The 20,509-nt window shown below is 38.0% G+C and overlaps 1 protein-coding gene across 1 annotated transcript in view; it reads left to right on the top strand.

The window, feature by feature from the left end:
* Nucleotides 1–13,909, top strand: part of LOC308565527 (uncharacterized protein) — a gene marked incomplete at both ends in the record, with an annotated part of 56,966 nt that extends 43,057 nt beyond the window's left edge. The window contains 1 exon segment of the mRNA XM_081154856.1: nt 12,959–13,909. Coding sequence (XP_081010982.1) covers nt 12,959–13,909 — 951 coding nt within the window.
* Nucleotides 13,910–20,509: the final 6,600 nt, after the last annotated feature.

The raw sequence follows: 20,509 nt of genomic DNA, 5'->3' as shown, positions 1-20,509 counted from the left end.
CAGATGGTAACAAAGTGGTCATAAGTCATGGCAACCAGTAGAACTGTCCTCATGCCTGCAAACATGTGGATAAAGACCATCTGAGCTAGGCAATTCCCAAAGCTGATTTCTTGGAGGTTGAACCAGAAGATGCCCAGCATTTTGGGGATGGTGGATGTGGAGAGTCCCTGGTCAATCATAGACAACATGGCCAGGAAGCAGAACATGGGCTGGTGGAGACTGTGTTCAGTCTTGATCACAAAGAAAAGGGTGATGTTCCCCACAAGGGTGATCAGGTACACAATACAGAGAAAGAAAGTGGGATGGAACTGTGTATCATTGATAGAAGGCATTCTCTTAGCAAGTGTCAATGAATTCCTGTTAAGGAGTAGGATCTCACTTTCTTTAAGATCTTTTCAAGGTCCTGGAAAGATGTGAAAGCCTCTAATCAGTACACTGGAGACAATGGCAGAAGCAATTAATTTATAAACATTAGAGATTCTCTTTTTTCCAGAGAATAATTGACCAGCTTTCTCAATACACGTTATTGTTTTAAGCTTCATTGTAGGCAACATTGTCCATGGCTTTATTTTTTATACTATCTGAGATATTTGAAGGGACTGAGGATATTTCAAAAAGTAGGGTATACTTTCATTTTCTGGCATTTCCTTTCATTCCTTTTCCACGTGGCCACTTTGTTACTTTTGGGAAATTACTATACCCAGTGGTTCTTAAAGTGCAGTAAGGTGTTAAAGAATCCTAAATCTAAATGAGAATATTCCATTTATACCATTGTTTATGTTTTGATATAATATAAATGTAGGGATTTGCTTCATGGATCTGAGACATTCATGTGACATAAGGGAGTTTACTCTTTTTAATGCTTTCTAATCTTATGGGATGGTTTGGTTTTTAATCCCATATCTTCAGACTTCTGTTTATTCTGAGATTCCCTGACGTTCTTACAGCAAATCACCCTTGGCTTATCAGCTAAATTATGTCCATCTTTATTACAACATATAACACCAATTAACATACAAAAATCACACCCATGTCCTAAATTTTTGTTTACCTTCAGGTACGAATGATCAAATATCTCCCAAATTTAAGTGACACTGAAATTAAAATTTTGTGAATGAATCTTCTCCAATCCCTGAAAGTAATAAAGAAAATTATTTTAATTTTTGTGAGTCCCTAGGATGTTGTACAACTCTGCAGCATCTAACATGACAGGATTTCATTTATGGATTTATCTATTGTCTAACAGAAATGTTGCTGTTGGGGGACAAAAAACCAGGGGATATTTATTTTAATATCCCAATACTGCCATCTGAACGTATGGTGCCCCATTTTTAAGAATTTAGCTGTTGAATAGAATCAGGATTTGTATAAGTGTGTGTTTGTTTGTGTGTGTGTGTGTGTGTGTGTGTGTGTGTATGACAGAGAGAGAGGAGGAAGAAGAGAGAGAGAAAAGAGAAATTCTGCATATTACTTGTCGGTATATCACTGTGCTCACCTGCTGAGGTCTGTTCCAAACCCATATGCTCTGTGTGTTTTTAAGAAGGGAATGGGGAGCTACTGTCCCTTCTATTCTCATTTACTTCTCCTCTTCTTTGTAGTATCTCATCTACCCTGCCCATGCATCCTGACCTTTCTAGTATTTCTTCTCCCAGTCCTCACTTAGAGTAATATCACAACGTAAGCCCAGGTGCTTAAAAATGGTGACCAGAGACCCTTCAAGCTTCTGGGTCCCAAGTTTGTCATGTTACACGGAGAACATCTTTATAGTGAAGTGAGAGTATCCCTAAGTCTAGGCATGTTTCCAAATCCCCAAGCTTAGCCTTCAGAGTTCTCTGGGCATAAACATGGGATCACGGGTCATTAAGTTCATCTAACTCTTTGTTCCTCCCTAGTGCATCTGCAGAAAAACGTCACCATACCAGATATAACTGTGCAGCTCGGGAGAGATGTCTCATGAGCTATTAGGAAGGGAAATATCCTGAAGGGAAAGAGACCTGTATGGGGGATGATGTTGATTCTCTCCTCTTCAGAAGCCACACAAGTTTTAAGTCCATCCTATGAAACTTCAAAGTGTGACTTCTTAGGAAGCTGTCCTTAGCAACTCTTTTGCTTTGTTTATTATAAATAAGTAAATCCTGATGCAGTTGAGCATCGTTACAACTATAGTTTCAAAAGATGAAGACCCCTGAAATGGACACATTAGACTCTGGGGCAGCAACTCCATTTTTTGAGTGTTTATACCTGTAGATAATAGTATCATTTTTCTTCCAACCCAGCAAGATTATCCTTTCCAATCTATAATTAATGATAAACAGTGTCTTTGGAGGAGCGCTTTCCTGTGTTCTAGCTCTTCTGGCAGAAGGTGAAGAAAACTCCACATTCTCGTGAGAAAACAATCCAGGTAGAGCTCAAGGTCTAGAGTTTTCTTAGTCTCCCTTCCTGCATGATGATGGAGACCTGTTAGTATCAGGACATGCAATAGATCATGGTTTTCCTGAGTATAGACAGAAAAAGACTGAGGGACAATTGAATACATTAGACAATCAATTTTTAAACATTTATTTTTGATTATAGTTGACATACAATATTATATTAGTTTCATGTGTATGACATAGTGATTCACCATTTATATACCTTATGAAGTGATCATTACAATAAGTCTAGTAATCATCTGTCACCATACATAGTTATTACAATATTATTGACTGTATTATGCTGTAAATCACATCCCCATGACTTATTTTATAACTGAAAATTTATACTTCATCTCCTTTTCTTTTCTAGTTTTTATTTTTTATCTTCTAAGTTCAGACAACTTTGAATTGTTATGAGAGAGAAGATAATGTTGTCTAAAGTCCAAAAAAAATTTCTGGTTCCATCTGATATGTTCTCATTTTCATTATTTCTTTTTGATTAATGAGAAGTTTACTCCCTAGTCTCTAGTCAGTCCCTCATGGTGGACATCCTCCCCACTGTATCAGCATTTATCTTTGCAAATCAAGTCTGACACATCTCTTAAATTCCTTCCTATGACCTCCATTTCTCCATTGCATACAACAGATTTTATATAATAAAGTACAAACACCATTGTTGTCAAAGTCTTGGAAGTGGGTAAGGGGGTGATAGCATAAATGGGGGACATCTGTAATGACGTCAACAATAAAAAACTCTTTAAAATGTTAATTCTATTCATGACTCTTTAAAACATTACCCTGTATTTGATGATCAAAAGCTCTACTTCTGAAATAACTACTGCTCATTTCCACTTTCCTTCAACTCTGCCTCAGTTACCATGTCCTCCGTGATGGTATTCTGTATGAATCAGCTAGATCTGACGTCTATGACTCTTGTATTTTCATATCAGTGTGTACTGCGATCATAACATGCACATTTTTTCCCTTTGGTTTAGTGTTTCTGCCTTTCTCATTTTTTTCTGTTTTTTATTTTGGTAGAATACACATAACATACAATTTACTATCTTAACCATTTTTAAGGGTACAGTTAGTTCAGTAGTATTAAGTACATTAATATTGTTATGCATCTGTAACCACCATCCATCTCCAGAACTTTTTTATTTTTTGAAAACTGAAACTCTATACCCATTTAACTCCCCATTTATATAAACAGCAACATTTTCTATTCTGATAAAATATGCATAACATAAAAGTTACCATTTTAACTATTTTAAAGTTTACAATTCAATGGCATTTAGTACATTCACAATATTGTGCAACTATCACCAGTATCTAGTTTCATAATATTTTCATCACTCCAAAAGGAAATCCAGTACTCATTAAGCAGTGACTCCTCATTCTCCCTGGAGACCACTAATCTGATTTCAGCCTCTATGAATTTATTCTGAATATTTCATATAAATGTAATCACATATATGTGGCCTTTTGCCCTTAGCTTCTTTCACTTAGCATAATGTTTTTTAGTTGTATTCTTGTTATAGCATATATCAGTACTTCATTTCTTTTTATGGCCAATCAATATTTTATTGTCAGGATAGATCATTTTTGTTTATATGTCAGTTGGTGGACATTTGGGTTGTTTCCATACTTTGGCTATTGTCGATAGTGCTGCTGTGAACATCCCTGTAAAATATGTGTTTGAACATCTGTTTTCATTTCCTTTAGGTATATGCACCAAGAAGCAGAATTTTTGGATCACATGGTAATTCTATACTTAACTTTTTGAAGAAGTGTTTTCCACAGTGGCTGCATCAATTTACATTTCCACCAGCAATATATGAGGGCCCCCATTTCTCCACAACCTCTCTAACACTGTTTATTTTTTATTATTTTCAATGAAAACCATCTTAATGGGTGCCAAATAGCATCTAATTGACTTTTGACTTACATTTCTCCAATAACTAATGATCTTAAGTGTCCCATCCTTCCATGGGCATTACAGCCTTTTGTACATCTTTAAAGAAATATCTATTCAATTCTTTGTTCATTTTTTGAGATGTCTGTCTTTACTTTGTTAAACTATAATATTTCTTTATTTTGGTGACTATAATCAGACATACAATTTTCAAATTGTCTCCCATTCTCTGTCTTAACACTCTCTTGATAGTGTCATTTGATTCACAAAAGTTTTTAATTCTGATAGAGTTCAATTTATGTATTTTTCTTTTATTGCTTTACTTTTGTTGTCCAATATAAGAAATCATTGCCAAATTTGAAGCCATGAAGACTTACCCCTATGTTTTATTCTGAGTTTCATTTTTTCGGTGATTTTATTTAGGTCTTTGATCCATTTTGAGTTATTTTTTGTATGTGGTATGAATTAAGGCTCCAACTTTATTCTTTTTATGTGGCTATACAATTGTCCCAGCACCATTTTAAGGATATTATTCTTTTCCCCATTAAAAGGTCATGGCACCCTTGTAAAAAATCAACTGACTATGATTGTGAGCCTATCAGGAGGTAGGGCAAGGGAGGAAGAACAAGATGGGGGCGCAGGTAACCGGGGCACCCGCCTCCTCCCGCAACCGCATCAGAATTACAACTAAAACACAGAACCACCATCACTCGGAGCCTCCTGAAATCTAGCTGAACAGAAGCCCTTCAACCGGGGAGCTGAAGAAGCACTGAGACCGGCAAGAGGGGCGGAGACGCGGGCGGATCGGGCTGAATCACAGAGACGCGGCCACAGGCCCACACCCGGCGCCGCGGTTGAAGCCCGGGAGGGAATCTTGGCGGCAGAGGTTTCCCGGAGGAGGGAGGGGGGAGGAAAGAGGAGGCAGGGCTCCCAGCCCCACATCCGGCTCCCTGCCCAGGGCTCCAGGCCGGGAAGAGACGTCCCCACAACTCCGGGCTGTGAAACCAGCGGGGACTGTGGCTGAGGGTCGCGGAGGCTGCGGGAGCCCCAGCAGCTCCTCCTAAAGGGCCCGGCACGGACTCACTCGGACGCTCCCTCTGAGCCCAGCGCCGGGCAGCAGCCTGAAAGGACCCGGGACACTCGGGGAGGAACTAACCTGCCTAAAATTGGGGCAAGAGGTGGAGGGGTGGCTTTATCTCACACAGAAGAGCAGGCAGGCGCCATATTTGAATCGCCAGCACCAGACTCCCACCTTTGGCCCCGCCCCGTGACTCCCAGAGGCCCGTCCCGTCCCCACCTGCAGCTCATCCGGGCCATTTCCAGGGGCTTTTCTGTGCAAGTAGCTTCTCGAGCCTCATGCTTAGGACTTTCCTAAAATCTCTCAAATAAGCAGCAGCGGGCCCCATACAGCTTGATAAGTGGCCCCAGGCCTGGCACTAGCGGCAGCTGCATTGGCTCATAGCTGGGCCTCTCCTGGACACCTCCAAGCCCAGCACAAGGAGCAGCCAACTACGGTTTGCTGTGTAGCTCAGGCTGGGTGGCCCTGGGCAAGGCACTGGCGGAGGCTGACTTTGCACCTCCCGGGAGGCCCCAGAGACAGTGCACCTGGTGGTCAAACTTGACCATGCTGGATTACAACCCTACCACATCCACGAGTGACACACTCAAGGGGCGCACTTGGTGAACACCAAAGCTCCACTGAAGTAAATCCTGCTCCATAGGGGTGTCTCCAGCACAGCAGCTCTTTGGTTGTAGTTGCAGCTGGTCCTCACAGCTGATTGGCCTGGGGGTCAGTTCCTCCCAGGGACGCCAACAGCAACCAAGGCTCAACTACAACAGGACAATGCACACAGCCCACACAGGGAAGCACCTAGAAGGCCCAGCTCAGGTGACTGGGGAGGCTGAGCCACTGGACCCTACAGGACACCTACTACACAAAGCCACTCTACAGATTCCAGGAGACATAGCAGCTCTACCTAATACACAGAAACAAACACCTGGAAGCAGCCAAAATGCGGACGCAAAGAAACATGTCACAAAGGAAAGAACAGAAGAAATCTCCAGAAGAGGAACTAAACGAAATAGAACCAAGCAAGCTACTAGATACAGAGTTCAGAATTATGGTTATAAGGATGTTCAAGGATATTAGTAAGACTATTAAGAAAACAAGTGAGACCATTGGTGACATAATAAAGTACGTCAGAAATGAAGGCTACACAAACTGAAATGAAGAATAATTTACAGAGAATGAAGAGTAGAGTAGAGGATGCTGAGAATCAAATCAGCAATTTGGAACATGAGGAAACAAAACACATCCAATCAGAAGAGCAAAAAGAAAAAAGAATCCAGAAATATGGAGATAGTATAAGGAGACTCTGGGACAACTTCAAGAGGCCCAACATTCGTATTATCTCTTCCCAGAAGGGGAAGAGATAGAGCAAGAAATTGAAAACCTATTTGAAATAATTATAGAAAACTTCCCCTACCTGGGGAAAGAAATAGACTTCCAAGTCCAGGAAGCACAGAGGGTTCCAAACAAAAGGAACCCAAAGAGGCTCACACCAAGACACATCATAATTAAAATGCCAAAGGTTAAAGACAAAGAGAGAATCTTAAAAGCAGCAAGAGAAAAGCAGTTACCTACAAGGGAGCACCCATACAACTGTCAGCTGATTGCTCAACAGAAACTTTGCAGGCCAGAAGGGAGTGGCAAGAAATAGTCAAAGTGATGAAAAACATGGAACTGCAACCAAGGTTACTCTATCCAGCAAAGCTATCATTTAGAATTGAAGGTCAGATAAAGAGCATCTCAGACAAGGAAAAGCTAAAGGAGTTCATCACCACCAGACCAGCACTATAGGAAATGTTGAAGGGTCTTCTTTAAGAAGAAGCTAATGAACAAAAGAATCTGACAAACTAAGTGGATCCAGAGACATTGACACATGCAATAGATGGTCATATCCCAGAGGGAAGGGAAAGGGGGGTGGAGGGTGGGAAGAGATTAACCAAAGAAGTTATATGCATATATGCTTAACCCATGGACACAATCAATAATGAGGTGAAAGCCTGGGGAGGGGGTGGGAGTGAGGTGGAGGGGGTCAATTGGGGGGAAAAATAGGACACCTATAATACTTTCATCAATAAAGATAAATGAATTTAAAAAAATCAATTGACCATAAACATGTGTATTGATATCTCAAGCCACAATCTTACCCCATTCAGCTGAAAGTTTATTGTTATGCCTGTACACCTTTTTTGAACACTGTTGCTTTGTAATAAGTTTTGAAATAAGGAAATGCTAGTCTTTCAACTTTGTTTTTCAGTTTCAAGATTGTCTTGGTTATCCAGGGCCTCTTGTTAATTCCATATGAATTTTCGAATCAGCTTTTCCCTTTTTGCAGAAAAGGAAATTGGAATTTTGATAAGGACTGCATTTGAGTATATAGGTCACTTTGGAAAGTGTTGCCAATAGCATTAAGTCTTCTAACCCATGAACATAGAATGGCTTTCCATTTATTTAAACCTTTTAAAAATTCCTTCAGCAATGTTTTGTAGCTTTTAATGTACACATTTTGCACTTCCTTGGTTAATTTTATTCCCAAATATTTTATTATTTTTGATGCAGTTGTAAATAAAATTGTTTTCTCAATTTCCTTTTCAGATTGATTATTGCTAGTATAGAGAAATACAACTGATTTCTATATGTTGATCTTGTATTGTGTAATAAACAATTTTATTGAATTTGTTTATTAGCTCTAATAGATTTTTTGTGGCTTCTTTATAATTTTCTATGAATAAGTATGTGCCGTCCACAAACAGAGATAGTTTACTTTTTCTTTACTAATTTGAATGACTTTTTCTTGCCTAATTGCTCTGGCTAGAACTTCCAATACAATGTTAAATAGCAAAGTGAGAGCAGACATCTTTTCCTGTCTGTGATCTTAGGAAGAAAGTTTTCAGTCTTACCACTGAATATGATATGAGCTGTAGTTTTTATCCATAAATGCCCTTAATCATGTTATAGAAGTTTTCTTATATTCCTAGTTTGTTGAGTGTTTTATCCTAAAGTGGTGCTAGATTTTGTCAATCAGTTTTTTTTTTGTTTGTTTGTTTGTTTATCATCATGTGTGTTTTCCCCTTCATTTTATTAATGTTGTATAATGCATCCATTGATTCTCTTATCTTGAACAAATCTTGTTTCCTGGGATAAATCACACTTGGTCATGGTGTATATTCTTTTTAATATGCTATTGGATTTGGTTTGCTAGTATTTTGTTGAGAATTTTTGTGTATATTCATAGGTATACTTTTTTCTTATTAAAAATATGTACATTCTGCAACATAAAAACAACCCCAACTGTGTGTGTGTGAAATGACTTTTTGAATTAACCATATGTTTTCTAGTAGAATGAGCCACATTCTGTATTTTAATATTATTACCTCAAAGTCAGCCAGAGGTGACAGATTAGGGATTTCTCAGGTCTTCACTGGGCCCATGCATAGTCATTTACATGTGTGGCTTTCTAGTTTAGGAATATTTCCGAGCTTTGAAATACTCTCTGTAGTCAAATCATTCCCCAATTTTGCCTTTAAGTTTTTTGGTCAGTCTCTTGTTAGCTCCAACTCTTATCCAGCTTCAAGAAGCTGCGGTGTTAAACAATTTCTATCGATTGTTTTGACTAATAGCCCAGGGAAAAGGCTGTTCACAGTGAGTGAGTTTAGAGTCAGGTCAAATAAAGATGCACCCTGTGAGAGGGAATTTCCTGAGAGCCTCCAGGTAGGTTAAATAATGACAGTTCTCTGGGACCGTATCTTTAAGTTCCCATCCCAGGGGAAGAGGGGTTGTAAGAAAAATATAAGCACCTTTTATTCAACATAATAAATTACATGACCCGAGAAAATGCGAGGGAGCTTTCTAGAGACTTAGAAACCAAGGTAAGTAACATTATAAAAAATAGCAAAGGGGTATATGCTTATACAAATACAGTAGGGAGAGGTGGAAGAAAAGTGAAAATAAGGAAAACAAGATGAAGAGAGAATGCACACGCCTAAGCTCCTGAAGCTACACTTTTACCTACATGTATTTATAGCTTATGACCATGCATAATCTCACACACGAAACCAAAGAGTGAAAGCCAGTATGGAAGGAGATGAACCAATATATCCTCTATCAATGTAGGTATTGTTTCTGACACTGTGTGCAGGTGCACAAATGTGAATAGCAAAAGGGCAAGGACTAGTTTTCTCTATTTTCTACAACTGTGTTAGGTATAGTAAAGTAATTTAATAAATGCTTTGAATGATAAATTCATGAATAAGTGAATCATGAAGCATGACCCTGAGGGATAGACTTTTGTGGCTCAGTTGGTTGGAGCTTTGTCCTATACACCAAAAGGTGCTGGGTTCGATTCCCAGTCAGGGCACATACCCAGGTTGTGGGTTTGATCCCCAATCAGGGCTGGGCGGAGGTGGGGGGCAACTGATAGATGCTTCTTTCTTATGTCAATGTTTCCTTCTCTCTCTCCACCCCTTACTCTCTCTAAAAGCAACAAAAAAGAAGCAAAAACAAATACACGAAAAATACGACCTAGGGCTATGATGGTGAAGCATCTGATGGCAGGATGGCCACAAGACTGCAGATTAAGCAAGGATGAGAGGGAAAATATATATTATGTCTTCTCCTTATGATCTTCAGTTACTGGAAATGAGAATGTGGGTATTTGGCATGTAATAGAGGTTTGTGGAGGCTGGTGGAATAAGGTAGAGTAAGAAGATGGCACATTGAGGAAACGACTGCTGGATAGTTGGATATAATCCCATGTAGCACTTAAGAGTTCGGAGGTCAAATGAGGGGCTGGGATTCAGTCTTAATTTTGGACCCAGCAGAGATGGGGAGATGTAGGAATATATGTTGAATTAACAGGTCAGTATACACTATAGAATGATTAGTGATGGTTGCTTCATAAATGTTCTCTCAGAAAGGAAGGAGGCCCCAATTTTCAAGCCCTCCTAGAAAATCCACAGAAATAAATGGGATGAGTTGATTTTCTTGGGATGTAGCCCTATTTTATTTAAAAAATTTCCACTGTATGAAGCCACAAGAGTGACCAGGACACTAGACAAGAGTCTGGTCATCAGTCTACTGAATTTCTGGATAAGGTCAATGAGAGTATGATGGAATCCCTTTTTATGTCTCTACTGGTTGCTGTGCTTTTATTTTCACTTTGTCCTTGCTCTCCACTCCATCTAGAATAAAATTTATTTTTGTCTTTGGCTGAAGGATTATTCTGTGAGTCTTAGCATTAGCTTAACCTCTTCCCTGGAAGTTTTCTCAACCCCCCTCTTCACCTACAACATCCTGTGCATCCTCTGACATAGCACAGGCAATAAAATTTTCAAATTTCATCTTTAGAATTTTATCTCCCTTACTATTCAGTCATCTTCTTGAGGGTATGTGACAAGTTTTATTCAAAATTATACTCAAATTGCCAAATCAATGCTGGTACATAGAGGAATCACCTCTCCAGTTAACTTATATATTCTCCACTAATGAAAGGCAAAATACTATCTTTGATATTTTCACATTACAAAATTGAGAATTTTAGCTGTCTCCTCTCCAACCCTAGCAGTCCAAGTTTATACACACACACACACACACACACACACACACACACAGAGGCATATACACAATATATATTTCCTGAGAGAATTTTCCAAGTTGCAAAATTATCTCTCCTTTTTGCTACTCTTGATAGGTTTCAAATGGGCACAGTTAGAAAGTCATTTGCTTTGGCATGAGTTTAAAGTAGGATGTATTTACTTTCAGATGCATTTATCTCTGATGGAAGGCTCCCAACTCTGATTTCCCCCAATATCTAACTATTCTTAAATTTGAATCAAAGCTTTCTGCACAATCGCAAACATCATGTTCAATCACTTCCACATTTTCTTATGACTAGTTTTTCTTAAATAAATTATACAGAAATTAATTTCTCCCTGTTTGCTTCAAATGTTTAACTTACTATAAGTAAGCTCAGAATTTCCACATGTTCTGATGAGTGCCATAACACAAAATCACTTGATAATCCCTTCTCCTATGTTACTGTCAGGAAGACATCCATAAAGACATGAAGCTAAAATAGAATCTCGGTAGGAACTAAATTTTAGGATATCCTAAATGCTTCTGCCATTTCCCCATGAATAGAAGGTGAAGATGTACTTGAAAGTTGCCTAGCCCAGCATATTTAGTCTTCCTTCCCAGCCAGCTGACTTATATCTGGACAGTTTCTTTATTGGATGTGATTACTTATGCACTCTCTAAATGATAGGCTTGTCTAGATTAAAATAATCTCGCAATTCATGTTTCATCATAACTGCAAAATATTCTTTGTCAAGTATCTTCTTGTTTTTATCCATTTTCCTAAATCTGATGGGTAATTTTTTTCCAGAAACTATGACATGAACGAAGTTGTTTATTTTATAAAATATGACATTGAAATTGCTTGCTGTCCTGTCTCTTCTTAGTCAATACATCTATTTTTAAACTTTTAAAGTTGAGAACTTTATGTGGCAGAATATTTTTTCAGGCATATGAATAAACAAAGATAAACTGTTTATTCTTCTCTAAGGACCAGACCATCTAGTATTCAGAGACACATATAAAAATGCACAAACACGTACACACACATGCACACAGTAATCTGCACTCTACATTTTGGGGTTTTTAGGTTTCCTGATAGGGGAATAGTTCAGATTACTAATACCAGAGAAATCTTTATGAACATTAAGCAAAAATATGTGGAATACTCTCAGATACACAGACTCTGGAATTTATTCTTTCCATTTCTTTTCTGGCTGTCTTCCAGAGTTTAAATTTCCATTATGCAGAGGATATTCTTCTGCCTTCTCTTCTTTATATCAGACTTTTTAAAAAAAATTAGGAAAAGTGGTAGCATGCCAGGCTGGCTTTATTCCTATGCCATATGATGCTCAGGAGAGGCAAGTAGAATATGAACAGTTTATTTAATCTCTCATCCTTTAAAATAAAAAATTTTTAAATCCTCACCTGAGGATATGTTTACTTATTTGAGAGAGAGAGAGAGAGAAACATCGATGTGAGAGAGAGACATGGATCAGTTGCCTCCCATTCGTGCCCCGACCAGGGACTGAAACTGCAACCTGTGATCTGACCAGGAATCGAACCCGTAATTTTTTTGTTGTATGGACGATGCCCCAACCAACTGAGCACCCAAACAGGGCTCCTTTCCTTTTTTAAAGACTTGAAATATAACTGGCCCATCACATTAGGTAAGTTCAAAGCGTAGAACATGTTGATTTGATAAATTTCTATATCACACTATGATTACCACCATAGTTTTAGCTATCATTTCTATCACATCACATAATTGTAATTTCTTTTTTTGTGATCAGAACATTTAAGGTTTAGTTCCTCAGCAGTTTTGAAGTTTATAACAGCGTTGGTGATGAAAATCATTAGTTAACCGCCTTTCTGAATAGGAACAAAAGGAGATTAAAATGTTCTTTAGTGTTTTTTCAGGAATCTGGACAAATAAATAAAAGGAGCAGGAATCACTAATGGGAAATCCATAGCTGTCTCTTATATGCACAGCAGCTAACAGTGGCAGAAAAGATGTCTATGCCTAATGACACCTGGTCCCATCCTTCTGCATTCCTTTTGCTGGGCATCCCAGGGCTGGAAAAAGTGCACGTCTGGATTGGATTCCCCTTTCTCTTTGTGTACCTTGTTGCGCTCTTGGGAAATGCTGCTCTCCTCTTTGTGATCCAGACTGAGCGCAGTCTCCATGAGCCCATGTACTGCTTCCTGGCCATGTTGGACTCCATCGACCTGGGCCTCTCCACAGCCACCATCCCCCAAATGCTGGGGATTTTCTGGTTCAACCTCAGGAATATACCTTTCGAAAGCTGCCTTTCCCAGATGTTCTTCATCCACTTCTTCACTGCCATGGAGAGCATTGTGTTGGTGGCCATGGCCTTTGACCGCTACGTTGCCATCTGTAAACCCCTTCGGTATACCATGATCCTCACCAGCAAGGTTATCGGCATTATTGCGGGTATTTCCATTCTGCGGAGCCTGTACATGGTGGTCCCACTGGTGTTTCTCCTCCTGAGGCTGCCCTTCTGTGAGCATCGTGTCATCCCTCATACCTACTGCGAGCACATGGGCATTGCCCGTCTGGCCTGTGCCAGCATCAAAGTGAATATAATGTTTGGCCTTGGCAACATTTCTCTCTTATTATTGGATGTGCTCCTAATTATTTTCTCCTATGCGAGGATCCTCTATGCCGTCTTTTGCCTGCCTTCCTGGGAGGCCCGACTCAAAGCCCTCAACACCTGTGGGTCCCACATTGGTGTTATCTTAGCCTTTTTCACACCTGCCTTTTTCTCTTTCTTGACACACCGCTTTGGCCACAATATTCCCCTATATATCCACATTTTCTTAGCCAATCTATACGTGGTTGTTCCACCAGCCCTCAATCCTGTAATCTATGGGGTCAGAACCAAGCAGATTAGGGAACGAATTTTGAGAATTTTTTTTTAAAATATGGTAAAACATTGGTGGTTTTAGAATGTCTTATTGTTCATATTTTCTCTATATGCTTATTAGAGGGAGTTAAAAGGGAGGGAGGGAACAAAGCAATAATCCTTTGAGTTTAAGGATAATAATGAATTTATTGATGATATTATAATTTTAAGGTTTTCATCTTTTACAAAGGCTTATATTTATATTGTTTGATAATCAAGATCACCTTATAATGTAGATACTACTATACTCACAAGTTTTCAGATGAAAATTTGATATTTAGGATTGTTATATGATTCATCTGAAAATCTAGCTGCTAGTGGGAGGTAGATTATTAAATAGGATAGTTTTAAAATTGGACCACTTCCTGAATCACCAGAAGAAATATGAAAGTAGCAGAATAAAATTTGCTCAGGGATTGTAGAAAATTTTGGTGACAGGATTCCTGAAATAATAACAATGACTTATTTAACTCATTAGCATATACATATTCTAAATAATTTATGTTAACACATCTATTTGTGTTAACACATCTAATTTATGTTAACACATCTATTTCTTATGTGAATTCTATGATGTGGTTACACTTAACATTTGCATTTTTCATATGTGCGGACTGTGGATCAGTAAATTCTCCATAACAAATTATGATCAAGATTTTGGCTCCTGGCACCTAGAGAAAGAGAAAAAGGCATTCATTTAGAAATAAAAAAGAGAGCAGGAAACAATCATGCATAATTATAAAAGATATATTCATTACATCAATATTAATGAAATTCTACATGTGTTAAGTTGTATGTGGCTGTTTGGTGAAAGGCAAACAAAAAGGCAGAATCCTATGTCATAAGAAACTTATGGTGGAAGAGTTAGGCTATTAAGGCTAAAAACATTATGCTATAGAATTGCATATTAAATTATATTTGGGAGGAACATTTTAGAAACTTTGTAATAATATTCAATAAATATTTCAAATACTGGGCCAATATGTCGAAGATAGCCACATAAAACTAGAAATATATTTGATTTCACTTTCTAAAATAATCTTATGGAAAGTTATTGACCTAGTCCATAAATGAGGTTTTATTTGAAACTATATTCAAGAGAGTCTGCCAGAGTTATGTTATCTTTTTTACTTCGCTTAAAACTTCTTATTTTTTTTATCAGTTTATGATCACGGAAATTCTACTGCCTTTAAAATCTTGTGGTTAAATCTAGCAACATATTGTAAATAGGACAGCATAGATATCAATATATCATATTTGCTTAAAGTATCCATAGGCTACAGTTTATTTTTCTATTTAGAAAATCTAATAGACCAAAATCTAATAAACAGACATCAGAGAAATTAATTAAGGCAAGCTAGCCTGTATATTCAGACTCCTAACTCGAGATAAGGTAAGAAAGCTTCAGTCATCAAAACAGACAGAAAAGGAGCTTAGCTATCAGTACCTTCACAAACAAAAACAATATAACATTCAGATATAAGTAAATGTGAAAATTAATGACATTTTACAGCAACTCGAGTCTTTGGATAAAATAATCACAGTAAGAAAAAACTGAAGACTTTTGAGGACAAATATACAACTTTCAGATATGTGTTTTAGTAATCAAAGGATGAAAATTAAAAATATTTGTTGGGCCCAGTTGAGCGTGGCTCAGCTGTTGAGCATCGACCTAGGATCCAGGAGATCGGGGTTCGATTCGGGTCAGGGCACATGCCCGGGTTGCAGGCTCGATCCCTAGTTGGGGGCGTGTGGGAGGCAGCCGATCAATGACTCTCTCATCATTGATGTTCCTATCTCTCTCTCTCCCTCTCCCTTCCTCTCTGAAATCAATAAAGATATATTTGAAAATAAATAAATAGACAAATAAATAAATAAATTTAAAAAAACGTTGGAAACACTTAAGTTAGACACTACTTGTGCTTACTGACATTTCCAGTTTTCTCTTTCTTTCAGGGACATTGGAGAATTATATGGCCAGCCTTTTGCAGTTAAACTTGTCCATGGGACTTGCTATGGCAAATAAAATATTTGTAGAAGTAACCTGACCAGTGTCGATTCTGAGAGGAAACAGTTAAGAGTGCTGATGTGCTTCTCTATTTTCTTTCCTCCTGCTCTTGTATACCTTGAGGCTTTTATTAAGATTCCATGTCCTGGAATTCTGGTGCCTTCATCAGAATAGATCCCTGAGTAACAATAGAGCTCTTCCTCACCACCAAAACCTGTATTAGTTATGTAGTATAAACAAGAATGAAACCTTTGTTTCTTTTAATATGCTAAAATTTGGGATGAGATGGGGGTGGGTGTTAGTTACTTCAGCACAATCCAGGCTATCTTGAATAATATCACACTCATAGACAGAATACACGCACACACACACACACACACACACACATATATATATTCTGTCAGCTGTTTATATATATATACATATATATGTATATATATCTCTTAGAATAGCCAGTGTTTTCCTGAAGAACAAATACTTACACTGCCAGAATACTTACACTGCCAGAAAACAAGAAATTCTAAAAAATTATGTGTTTCAAGTGTACAGTTCTATAATACATCATCTGTATATTGTATTATGTGTTCATCATATTTAATCAAATATGCCATTAACAGAGAGATAGGCAAGCCAAATGATGTATTAGAGAATATTCAGAGGATTCCTATAATTCAATAAGAAAAAGGAACACCACACATAGAAAAATTAGCAAAGAACTTGTATGGAGATTTCACAAAGGAGTATATCCAAATTTCTAATGAATATGAAAAGATGCTCTACTTTCTTAATTATAAGGGAAATACATTTAAAGTCCTTAAGCAGTTCTACTACATATTGACCAGAATGAATAAAATGAAAAATGTTTAGTAGCAAATATGTTGGAGCAACTAGACTCTTCATTCATTTCTGGTGAAAAGGCAAATTGGTAAAACCATTTTAGAAAACTGTTCGGCAGTATCTCAGAAAACTAATCGTGTGCATGTCTGTGACCCCAATTTCTGCTCCTAGGAATATACCCAACAAAAGCATTGCATAAAGCCGTCTGAAGATACACTGATGACCACAGAGGCACTATATGCAATAATCAGTAATTGATACAGCTCAAATGTACATTAATAATAGAAATTGTAAAAAAGTGTGATATATTTAAACAATAAAATACTGTGCAGCAATGAGAATGAACAAACTATAAGTATAAACAACAAGTGAGTCAGACTGAAAAATATTATGTATATATATCCCTATTTATTTTAAGGTAAAAAACGGAGTGTTAACACAAGAGCTGAACTGTCAAATCAAATTCACATAAACAAATACCAATGATTTATCCTTACCAGGATGTCTAGTTATTAGTATTTTTACAAGGGGAATTAACTAGAGTAATTGTTTTTTTGGGGGCCACCCAGGGAGGAAAGAAAAAATGGTTTCATGTCTGCTGTTAATTCTTTGCTTCCTTTCAGGCAACCAAAGTCTATGGTGTTAAAAGTCAGGATTGGGATTATTTTTGCACGTAGTAGTAACTGGGTGCTGATATGAAATGGCTTCTGAATTACTAGCAATATTGTTTTTAAAAAAATCTATTTGATGTTGGTACTTAGTGAAAATGTGTTAATGTAAACTCAGTGTTTAATGCATTTTCCTAGAAGTCTGTTACACTTTAATATAAAATATATTAAAATATATCTCAAGAGATAACAGAAAACTTAAAGGTAACAACTAAAAGTACAAAACTTTTAGAAGACCACATAAAAGAAAAACTTTGTAGCTTTGGCTAATGCTAAGTTTTCTTAGCTATAACACCAAAGATGCTATTTTTAAAAGAAAAAAAAAGGTGAATTGGACTTTCTTAAAATACAAGAATTTCTGTTCTTTAAAAGACACTATTTAGGGAAGAAAAAGACAAATCACAGACTGGGAGAAAATATTTTCAAAGCACACATGTGATGAAAGACTCGTATCTAGAATATATAACAAATTCTCAAACACAATAATAAGAGAACTCAGTTTAAAAAATGGGCAAGTGATCTGAACAGGCATTTTACCAAAGAAAATTATATCGATGGCAAATAAACACATAAAAAATTGCTCAGCATCATTTGACTTTAGGGAAATGCAAACTTAAGATACAATGAGGCAGCACAGCAAGCTATTAGAATGGTTTAGAAACCGCTGAGAATGCCAATTACTGTGGACCCACCGCTACTCTCATACATGGGAAATATCAGGGTTCTCTAGCCAACAACCACCAGGAACACATTTGTAGTAGAATAAGTACGGTTTGTTACTTGATACAACGGGGGATACCACATGCAGTGATGAAATGTTAGGAGGCTCAATGAGAATGTTTGAGAAAGGGTTTGATGATGACTTTGGACTTGTTTTGGGGATGTTCCTCAGATGCAGGTGGTTTTTTAAAAAGGCTAATTTGTATATTGGGTATCTTCATAATATTTATATATAAAAAGTGAGAGGAATGGAGTGGAGGCTAAAGCTATATTTGATAAAAATAGCCAGTCACTCATATTTGGTAGGAGGATACTTTTTGGAGGGCAGTATTTTGTTTTTCCTCTTTGCTCAGGCATGATTATGGCAGTCTTTTAAAATATATATATCTATGTCTTTATTGATTTCAGAGAGAGGAAGGGAGAGGAAGAGAGAAATAGAAACAGTGATGAGAGAGAGTCATTGATCGGCTGCCTGCTGCATGCCCCCTAACTGGGGATCAAGCCCTCAACCCAGGCATGTGTCCTGACCCGGAATTGAACCGTGACCTCCTGGTTCATGGGTCCACGCTCAACCGCTGAGCCACACTGGCTGGGCAGGACGGGTCTTGTTTTTACTTCACTACATCATCATGAACACAAAGTGGCCTTGTCTGATGCTCATATTTTGTGAAATTGTATGTGTCCAGTGGGCATCATAATGGTCAAGATGTTGGTTCCAGGCCAGCTATCAGCTGACAGCTGTTACAGCTGCTTTTTCCCTTTCTCAAAAGAAAGTCATTCTCCTCTGATTCTGTACTACGGTCTAGACTGGAAAAACTAAGACAATCCTCTTTCTAGATAATGATCATGTGATTATTTTAAAAATATATTTTTATTGATTTTAGAGAGAGAGGAAGGGAGAGAGGGAGATAGAAACATCCATAAGAAACATCCATTGGCTGCCTCCTGCACGCCCCCTACTGGGGATCGAGTCTGCAACTGGGGCATTTAACCTGATGGGGGATCGAACCAGTGACCTCTAGGTGCATGGGATGATGCTTGACCAACTGAGCCACACTGGCCAGGGCCCATGTAACTATTTATTTAGCTACTCACCTTTCATCTATTTGGTATGGGTTAGGAGGATGGATCTTATTTGAGTTTAAATACATCTGGTTTATGGCAGCTGCTTCTGAACTAACCTGCTCAGTGTCGTGCAGACGAATAAGTCTGATCTCAGAGAGAGGTACCCCTTTATTCAGCACTGCAGAATACCTGATGGAGTGTATTTCTGGTCTTAATGCGGTTCTTGAGCTTTTGCTGTTCATTCTAAGTAGGGGTAAAAATCTAGAGAGAGAAAATAAGGATGTCCTAGGTGGGCGACATACAGAATAAGGCTGCTTTGCAGCAATTCTCTTCCTACTTCCTGTCTTAGTTTACTCCTCTCCTACATGGAAGCCTACTGAATTCACTACAAGTCTAAGGCTTTAAGTGTACAAATCCATGATCAACATCTGTATATATTGTATTGTGTGCCCACCGTTTTCCTAAGATGACGGCTTTTGACCAGGAGTTAAAATTAATAATTACCTACTTATTCAGTCGTTCATTAACAAATGTTTTGTAGTAGCTGTCGTGCTGGAGAAATAATGATGAACAATACAACTTTGTAACTCTGCAAGAAGTTTACAATGAAATGGAAACTCAGGCATTGGTCAAGTACAAACGCAGAGAGCTATGGAGTAGAATAAGAGGGTCCTGGAGAATATTAGGAGCTGATACACTGAGTTCAGTGAAGGTCTCTCTGAAGATGGGTGTCTAAGGTGCAGACCTGGAGGATTAACAGCAGGATGATGCTGGTTCTTCTTTTCTTTTTCTCACATCTGTTTTGGGGATCCTTTCAACAGGTACATTCCTAAGTGTAAAGGTTTTATCTTTCTTACTTTTCTCTCACAGGGTCATGCATCTTTCATTCTTTTTTCTTTTTTTAAAATATATCTTCATTAATTTCAGAGAGAGGAAAGGAGAGGGAGAGAGAGAGATAGAAACATCAATGATGAGAGAGTCATTGATCGAGCCCACAACCTGGGCATGTGCCCTGACCCGGAATCGAACCCCGATCTCCTGGACCCTAGGTCGACGCTCAACCGCTGAGCCACGCCCGGCGGGGCCATCTTTTATTTTTAAAATCTTCTACTTTGATTTTCTAAATTCTCAAATGCATTGTGTATTATGCAATGTCTCTACTTCCCTTGCTTCTAGGAAAAGGTCATGTCTCTCATTATTACTATTTCATCTCCTTCAATGGGCTATTCTTTATGGTTTATAATGAAGAACTTACTCATTTTTGGTCCCCTGTTCTTTAAAAGTGTGAATTTAGACCAATTATATTAGTAAAATATAC

The sequence above is a fragment of the Miniopterus schreibersii genome (genome assembly GCF_964146895.1).
Source record: "Miniopterus schreibersii genome assembly, chromosome: 12".
Lineage (NCBI taxonomy): Eukaryota > Metazoa > Chordata > Mammalia > Chiroptera > Miniopteridae > Miniopterus > Miniopterus schreibersii.
This window is presented reverse-complemented; position numbering and strand designations above follow the sequence as displayed.